The 9,824-nt window shown below is 37.3% G+C and overlaps 1 protein-coding gene across 8 annotated transcripts in view; it reads left to right on the top strand.

Moving 5' to 3' along the window:
• The window catches only part of BMAL2 (basic helix-loop-helix ARNT like 2), a 99,195-nt gene extending 91,218 nt beyond the window's left edge, over positions 1-7,977 (top strand). For all 8 annotated transcript variants that reach the window (XM_060111989.1, XM_060111995.1, XM_060111990.1 and 5 more), the window contains 2 exons: positions 1,442-1,550; positions 3,540-7,977. In XM_060111989.1, coding sequence (XP_059967972.1) covers positions 1,442-1,550; positions 3,540-3,676 — 246 coding nt within the window. In that variant the 3' untranslated portion in view covers positions 3,677-7,977. The remainder of the gene's footprint in view (positions 1-1,441; positions 1,551-3,539) is intronic.
• The last annotated feature ends 1,847 nt before the right edge of the window (positions 7,978-9,824 follow it).

Genomic DNA, 9,824 nt, shown 5'->3' on the forward strand with positions numbered 1-9,824 from the left:
TAAGTACCATTGTAAGTGATAATATTCGTGAAATAAATGAACAATAACATTGCTCCTTGTTGATTATTTCTTTTGAGAAAAGAGGCCATCCTGTAAAGAATGAACCCTTTCTACTTAGCTCAGAGTTTTTAAGAGGCAATGTAGAATAGTGGTTAAGAGGAAGACGCTTGGGACCATACTATCTGGGTCCAAGTTGTGATTCAGACACTTACTTCTGGGTAACCTCCTGCATGTTATTTAAACTCTGCACCTCAACTTCCTCATTTGTAAAAAGGGATTAATAATAGCACCAGTCTCTTGGAGTGGTGTGTGAATTAAATGATTTAATACACAAAGAAACAAAAACTTCACAGTGCCTGGGACACAATGTGTGCTCAATAAATGGTAGCTATTATTGTTATTTTAATAGATTCTATTCTGTGGATTAAATATACTCCTTAGGGTCTGGAAAGATGTTTAAATAATATAAGCTACAAACTAAGTACTACCTACTATTTAATTCAATTGAACAAATACTAGCTATTTGAAGTACATTGTTGCATATACAAAAATGACTGAACATAGTGCTGAAAATGTGGAAGACCCGTATACAGTTCTGATGTATCCCAGACAACAAAAAGCTCTAAAGTAGGTATATAAACTAAGTGGTATAAGAATATAGGAGAAAAGAGAAATTAAATCTGACTAGGGACAAAAGGGAACTTGAAAATATCTTTTTATATTAATATAGGCTTTTGATCTAGTATTTGCCAGTTTTACTCATACATTTAGCAAATGTTTATTGGGTACCCATTTTGTGCCAGACAATATGCCAGAAACAGGGATTTAAGTCCTTGTAACACACAAGACTCTACAAGTAGTGTACGTTATATAGTCATTCTATGGCAAAGTTCATCAACTGAATAGACAACATAGGTAAATGATTTCTTTTGATGAGCTACATGAACATTATAGATTGTTTGTCCTGTGACTGTTAAACAGTATGGTAACATTTTGGTAAAAGTCTCTGGTTTACTCCATTCCCTACTCCAAAGCAGTATTTCCCGTTGTAGTTTCATATGAGATACTATTTTATCATCGTTTAAAAAAAACTGAAATAGCTTTTCATTTTTAATCGAAAACTTTTCCTTATGTATGTAATTCAGTTATGGTTATGAATAATGCGGGGGCTTTGAAGTCAGGTAGACTTGGGTTAGAATCATAGCTCCAACACTTTGGGCAAGATATTAGACTCTTTAGGCCTCAGATGCCTGACCTCACGACATGTGTAACATGAAACGAGATGATGCTTGTGGAGTACTTAGCACAGAATACGAAGCATGAGCTGCCATGTTGTTGATGGCAGTGGTGGCCTTGCCAGAATGCCCACATCTGAAAACTGCTAAGAGGTCTTTATTTCATTCAAATAGGAAACTTTCTATTTATTATTCTTTCTTTACAGATGTCAAGTAAGGAGCTGACTACACTAAGTCCTTCTGAAACAGGGGAGCTACAGGCTACAAAGCAAAACCAAAGTGCTGTTGCTCCCCATAGGCATGAACCACTCCTTGGTAAGTTTTCTTTGGCAACTGCCTGCCATTTTGGTTTTCCAAAAACTCTTTCTTAATCACTATATTTTCAGGCTTAGGAAATTTCTAGAGATGCAAACAACTTTAAAACTAAGATTTTTCCCAAAACTACAGTGAGGTATCACCTCACACCAGTCAGAATGGTCATCATCAAAAAGTCTACAAATAATAAATGCAGGAGAGGGTGGGGAGAAAAGGGAACCCTCCCACCCTGTTCGTGGGAATGTAAATTGGTGCAGCCACTATGGCAAACAGTACGGAGGTTCCTTAAAAAACTAAAAATAGAGCTACCATATGATCCAGCATTCCCACTCCTGGACATATATTTGGAGAAAACTAATTCAGAAAGATACTTGCACCCCAATGTGCATAGCAGCACTATTTACAATAGCCAAGACATGGAAGCAACCTATATGTCCACTGACAGATGAATGGATAAAGAAGATGTGGTTTATATACACAGTGGAATATTACTCACCCATAAAAAATAATGAAATAATGCCATCTACAGCAACATGGATGGACCTAGAGATTATCATACTGAGTAAAGTAAGTCAGACAGAGAAAGACAAATATCATATGATAGCACTTATATGTGGAATCCAAAAAAATGAACTTATTTACAAAACAGAGATAGACTCACAGACATGTAAAACAAACGTATGGTTACCAAAGGGGAAAAGGCGAGGAGGGATAAATTGGGAGTTTGGGATTAGCAGATACAAACTACTATACATATAATAGATAAACAACAAGGTCCTACTGTATAGCACAGGGAACTATATTCAATATATTGTAATAAACTATAATGGAAAAGAATCTGAAAAAGAATACATATATATTTTATATAAAATGATTCAGTTTTATACATATAAAACATATATGTATAAAACTGAATCACTTTGCTGTACATCAGAAACTAACACATTATAACATATTTTTTATACTTCAATAAAAATAACTAAGTTTTTCATTCAAAATCATAAATACAGTAATCATGCTGTTAATTTTTAAGTGTATGCTACTTAATGGACCTGTCATTGGAAATTTGATTATCCACTGAATCAGTTATGGGTATTATTAAAACACACAATTGCAATAAAACTAAAGCTCTTGTATTTAGGGGAAAATGTACATTCTTAAGAAAAAGAATTTTTAAAGATACCAATCATAAAATGTTTAAGATGTAATTACTCATTTTAACTATGTTTATGCAAAGTCCAAATGAAGAAAATTGAAATGACACAATTTTATACCCCCCCATAACTGACTCTGATCTCCTGAAAATGTATGTTAAAGAGAATCAGAGGACTTCAAGGAACCTGGACATCAGCTTCACAGAGAGCCACATATTAATCATCGCAAATTCTATTGTACTCTGAAAGATACCTAGAAAACTTCGATTAATCTGTAGCTGTGTTTTAACCCTGAATTTCTAGAACCTCTTCCTTATCTCTAATTTAAATCTCATTTCCATGGTTCCTCCTTATTTCCTTTTTCAGTCAAAAATCTGGGGACCCCCCACTTTTATAAGAGTCTTTCGAATTTGGGGGAAGATGCTTTTGTCTCAGCCTTCTCATTTTGGGGTTAAACAAGCAGAGTATTTTCACAAGGCAGATTAAAGTTAAATTTCTCCTTCAAGGCTCTATATACACACATGAATAAACCCCAACCCCTAGCTTCCAACTGTCTGGGAGTCTGTACCTCTTAGCTTTTATTTTCTATTAGAAAGCTCGTAGACTAGCTCACTTATGTGCATCCAATGAGTGAAGCTCAATTTATCTGACAGCAGATTGTTATAAAAATAGGCGACCCATTTAAAAATGTATCAGGCTTCTGCAATTTAAGACGTATACTTTGCCTTCAATAATACATTGTATGGTATCCTACCTAGCCTTGCTTTGCCATTTTTGATAACTCATTTTTTCACCTCCAAAGGTACTTACATAAGCCTGTATTTTAATTCAATAGGAGAAGGAGCCCAGCTGGATTTTGATGCCCTCTGTGACAATGACGACGCAGCCATGGCTGCCTTCATGAATGACTTAGAAGCGGAGGGGGGGCTGGGAGACCCTGGGGACTTCAGTGACATCCACTGGGCACTCTAGCATTTGATTTTTAACTCAACATGAGAAACGTTTTGAAGCATTTTGCTTACAAAAAAACTATATATTCTTCTGTACTGTACTGATACTGTTTTTATCTTTTATTCCTATTAATGGTTGACCAGTTTTTATAGATTTGCTCCTGACTTTCACAGGGGTACAGGGAAATGTGATGTTTCCCTTCAAATTCTCAAAATTTTCTATAGACCGCTTTACTCACTGACATAGCTTAAAACCCACTCGTTGCTATATTTTTGCTAAAGTCTTTCTAACCAAGAATACCACATGTATCTTGTTTGGGTTTTGTTTTTATTTTTTGATGCAGTTGTTTTGAGTTTGGGGAATTTAATGTGTTGACATCTTCCTTGTGCCTGAGATTCATTTATAATTGATTTATAATAGAAGATTTGGGTAATTTGGAACATTTCCATTCCTTGTGTATTTCCTTAATTGAGGATAGGGCTTATCCACTTTAAGAAAACGATGAGTACTTGAACATTTAAAGGGACAGTGCAATTTGTAGTGGTAATCACCGTGAATACTGTGTTCAGTCTTTGTAGACTTGAGCAAGCACAGAGCCACGATAGTTATGCCCAGTTGAGCACTTTGAGATGGATTTTAAGTGAGATGATTTCTTATTTAAAACTCAGAAAAGAAAAAGGAAAAAAGTGCTGAGAGAGTTTCAGCTTTGCTTACAGAAAAGGAAAGCTCTTGGGCCCTACAGCTTGGTGGTGGTTAACCTTTGCCTATAAGATTTAGTCTTAATATAACCACTCAAGATTCTTATTACAGATAGAACAGGGTTTTGATGCTGAAAAGGTTTTTTAGCAACCTTTAGGATTAGTCTTAGAGGAAGAAACAGGCCCAGGCAGAGCCAACGCCTTGTGTAACGTCACAGTTAAGTTCATATGTCTTTTAATGTTTAATGTATATAAACCAGTTTCTTTATACACATTTGAGAAAGCAGTAGTCTCACTGGTTACATGATTAGTTAACTGACCTAGGAACAGTTGTTGGCTTTTTAAATTATTAGGCCATTACAGTTACTATTGCCTGTTACCAAAGGTAATTATATAACTGTGTTTTTAAAACCATGAGGCAACGAGAAAGAATTTAAAAACCAATTTTCTAGCTATAATTAAAAATCCAGAGCATTTTTTAAACCAGTAATTAATTCAGAGGTAGCTCAAATTGAGGGCAAGAATTAAGGATATTTAAAATACTGTAGGTAGGGACTTCCCTGGCAGTCCAATGGTTAGGACTCCACGCTTCCACTGCAGGGGACATGGGTTTGATCCCTGGTTGGGGAACTAAGATCCTGCAAGCAGTGCAGCGTGGCCAAAAAAAAAAAAAAAAAAAAAAAACAAAAAAAAACAAAAATAAAATACTGTATGTATAGCTACCTTTTTGAAGATCATACTTCCATAATACCTATGGTTTTAATAGCTCTTTCTAGTTTACCACGTGTGTTCCCATATATTCTGTTTTGTGCCCCACAAGGGAAAGTAATGATAGTCTGGGAAACTAATGGGGAAACTCTGAGGCTCAGATATGGGGATCAAATCCAGTTTTCCTTTTCTATGTCGTGCTGTGCATCTCTAGCAGATTTCCCTCAGAGCCCCACGAAAACAAAGCATTCTTTTGACCTCGCGTATTTCCGTAGGCTGTAAGTAATAGATTAGAACTTTCAGACATGTTAATGGCAAACATAGCAACAGGCAACAACCAAAATCAAATGTTCCTTCACGTTTGACATTTGCAGTGGCTGTGTGGGCAAGGATGTATTGGCCTATTGTCTTGAGCCGATGCAATGTTCCAGTAATGTCAGAGGGTCAGCACCATTCCTGGTTCTGGCATTTGAGGACTTGGGAGACATCTAGGTTTAGAATAAGCCAAAAAAACCCTCACAAGATGGGGGATATATTGGTTTGTAGTGGCCTAAGCATGACAGTTAAGTCTGAAGAAGCGTGAAGGATCACACCTGTTCTCTAAGCCAGAGAGGCCTGCCTACAAATGTAACATTTTAGGGATCTGGACCATTTCAGGTCGGGCTAGACCTCCAGAGTCAGCCTCAGCTAGTGGTAGCAGGATAGGTCATTGTGGCTGCATGACCTCCAAAGCAGGTGGGGCAAAACTTCATGATGCAGGGATCTGAGAGGCAGACTTTCTAGAGGCTGGCCATTGCTGCTTGCACAGTAACAATCCTCTCTCTTTGCAAGAGGAGAGGTTATCCCATAGACTTATGGGTGGAAAGCCAATTGAAGGCTTTGATCCTTTAGTAGCCTACTCTGATATTTATCTTTTGCCTTGGACCCAGGATCCAATCCATGCATTGTATGATACTGTAGCTCTAAGTTCAATGCTTTCTTCAAAATGCATTCTATTTATATTTGATTGCTACTGGGAGTGACATAGTTTTATGCTTTATACTATATTACTTTTTTCTCCTACCAATTAACTTCTTACGTTTTGGTGAAAAATACCTATAGCTTTAATGAAAACATCCTAAAAATAATAATACTCTTTTTTTTTTTTTTTTTTTTTTTGCGGTACGCGGACCTCTCACTGTTGTGGCCTCTCCCGTTGCGGAGCACAGGCTCCGGACGCACAGGCTCAGCGGCCATGGCTCACGGGCCCAGCCGCTCCGTGGCATGTGAGATCTTCCCGGACTGGGGCACGAACCCGTGTCCCCTGCATCGGCAGGTGGACTCTCAACCACTGCGCCACCAGGAAAGCCCTGTTTTTTTTTTAAATTCTAAGAATTACCTACAGTGATGTAGTGGAGTGAGAAGCATGCCTGGAATCAGGAGAGCCCGCTCAACCTAAATTTATCTGTGTGACCTCAAGCAAGTAATTTAAACTCTCTGTACCTCAGTTTCCCTATTTGTAAAAAGAGGTTTGATCTCTCCATTTACTTCCAGTTCTAATTCTGTGATTCTGACCCGCAGGACTCGAGCATTAGCCCGTTGCTAGACATATGCTAGCCACTGGCCACATATGGCTACTGAGTACTTGAAACATGGCTAATACATATTGAGATGTGCTATGAATGTAAAGTGCATACCAGATTTCAAAGTCTTAGTATGAAAAAAGGGAATATAAAATATCACATTAACAGTTTTATATTGATTACAGTTCAAATAATATTTTGGATATATCAAATTAAACATTAAAGTTAATTTTATTTTCTTACCGTCCTAATGTGGCTACTAGAACGTTTTAAATTACACATGTGGCACACGTTATATTTCCATTCTATGGCCCTGCTCTAGAACATTTTATTAAGTGGATATTATTTAAGCAGACCAAAGGTTATAAGTATGATATTTACCTCTAAATGCTATGGTTTAAAGGACATTTATTGATCCTCGATTCAATGCAAATAACTGTGAACCTCTATCGATGTATCAAATTTAAAACTTTTTTGAAATGAGTAAACTTGAAAATGTTAGACATTTTATTAGCCTGAAATCAAACAAAACTTGAGGTATATGTTGACACCCTATGGTAGTCACTAAATTTGGAAATCCACTGATAAGCACAAAGACAAACAAGAAGATACAGAATAGACTTTTGGTAAATAAATGGAATTAAAGGAAAGTATCTAATTACAGTGTCATAATGGGAAAAGGCTATACTCATTGGTCATCATAATCTTTGACAAATCTCCATAGAGTCTAGGACACAGGTATATAAAATAGCAACTCTCTAGGTATCAGACCATGTTTAGTGGGTCCAGTTTCAGATCCTGCTGTAAAGAGGAATCCACCACTCAGGTAGGTCATTGTTGGGCTCTGGAATTAGAGATTCAGATTTGCCAAGCATAGTATTGTGGTCACAGCAGCCCTGACGTATACAATGATCAGAAGCCATAAAGAAAACCTGCTGCGTGGCCACTAGGTGTCACTTGCCCATTCCTATAGGGCTCTGTTTTCATTAGATTAATTTTTCCAAGTTCCATGGGGCCTAGGACAGGCATTTATGACTTCTGTGCCTAGAATAAGTCTGCCCCTGTTTCATAAGAAATGCTTTTTAAGAGAAGTCTGGGAAGATCCCTTCCACGTAAAATAAGAATTTTGGTTTAGAGACCTCTCCAGATGTGGCTCCAGTAAAAGCTGACTTTAGAAAGAATACCCATCCAACCTAGAATATGCTTTCTGAACTCATTTGGGAGTGTTTAGTGTGTGTGTCACTGCTCTTAGTGTTGAGTTTAGGTTTGTCTTTTATACAATTTTTAAGCTCTTTTCCATTTCACTTGCTCTTGTCTGTATGTTGGTATTTTTTTAAATTTTGTGGTAAATAATGAAGAGTGAAATTAAACTATATTTTATAATAATTACTAGTTTGGAGTTTTCATTTAACATTTTAAACTTCCTCCAAAAAGTGTGTCCTTAACTATTTTATAAAGTGGAAACACAAAATGGGTAGAAGATCCAGTGTTCTAAGACCACTGGGAAGGGAGGTATGTATTACTTTATACATTTTGGGATGCGTTCATCAGGGTGTACTAACTGCTGTCACAACTCTAAAGTGTCAGTGGCTTAATCCATTAAAGGTTTCCTTCTGCTCGTATCACATCCGATGTCATTAGTACTGTCCGTCTCCCTGACTTGACTCCTCCCCCTTCCCTGCCTCTCTCTCTTTCCAACTCTCAGCTTTGCTTTCCTGTAAGCGGGTGTTATCCTCTAGTGGACCTTCTTCTCCATACTGATGCTCAGAAGCTCCAAGCACAAATTATCCTTATACCTGACAATTACAATGGAAAGAGAGCTTCTCTATTTCCTAGTAATTCACACAAAAATGTCCATTGATTAAGCCTCTGGTTCAACTTGGTTCACATGGACTTTTCTGTGGTCAACAGGCTGAAATATACAGATGGCCAGGCTTTGGCTCCATGACTAAATCTGGGTTTAAAGGCATCCTTGAAAGGGAAATCAGGTCAAAAATAACCAACTGCCTGACAGCCTAGGGCCAGAGGAAGGAATGGGGATGTAGGCAGAAGAGACAATGGAAAGCTTGTAACTCTTGAGAGCTGATGATTTCCTAGAATTGTGTGTTTAGGTTATGTGAGCCTCAAGTCTTTCATAGTTTGTTTTTGGGTTTTTTTTTTTTTTTTTTTTTTTGGAGGGTGGGTCATGGCAAGGAATATCAAGTTACATCACATGTTTTTAAGCCTTGGCTACCTCTTTTGTTTGATTCCCAGCCACTAGTCACTTTGGAGGGCTCTGTCCATTGCCTAAGGTGTGTGTTGAGAGAGACAACAAAGGGTTGTTAAATCCCTGTCTCCCTATGTGTTTCTGGCATTGAATTTACACTTTCTTAGGCAGTCCTAGCACTAGGCTGACTGTTAGGCAGTATTTCCCACATTTACTCCTATCCAGGAAGAAATCTGTTGCATGTTACCTTGGGGGTAAAGACATCAAAATAATTTTTGCGATAAAATATTTGTTAAAAAACACTAAAATTAGAAGCCTAGATTATGTAAACTTGTAACTTAAGTGAGCTCTTGGAAATCTCATTTAATACTTGGTTGAGTGTGCAATAACCCAAAAGGCTTCCCGTCTATCAGAACCAACATCTAGACCAACAGCAAACAATTACCTGATTGTTCAGTTATTTGTGGGAATCCATAGTATTCTATTTCATTTAACAAAGCTCAAGAAAGACATAGTTACAGGGCCTGAAATATTTTTTTGGTGGGGGGGAAGGATACATATCAGATTATATGTAAGATAATCAAATTCGTAATATTTACAATAGAAAGGATACTATTCTATTTCTTTGTAATAACGGTAGCAGCATATTTTGTTTTTAATTGGTTTCTGATTATAAAGGAACTTTATATTCATTATCAAAAATTCAGAAATACAGAAAAGTGGGATCCAATCAAGATGGGGAGTAGAACGACGTGGAACTCACCTCCTCCCACAGATATATCAGAAATACATCTATATATGGAATAATTCTCCAGAATACTTACTGAACACTAGCAGAAGATCTCAGACACCTGAAAGGACAAGAAAGATCTGCACATAACTGGGTAAGACGTAAGGAAGAAAAAAAAAAAGGAAGAAGAGGACCCGTGCCCCTGTGAGGGAGGAAAGGTTCCCACAGCCTGGGAAGTCCCAGGGACATCAGCCAGGACAGAAAG

This window comes from Mesoplodon densirostris, chromosome 11, assembly GCF_025265405.1.
Source record: "Mesoplodon densirostris isolate mMesDen1 chromosome 11, mMesDen1 primary haplotype, whole genome shotgun sequence".
NCBI lineage: Eukaryota > Metazoa > Chordata > Mammalia > Artiodactyla > Ziphiidae > Mesoplodon > Mesoplodon densirostris.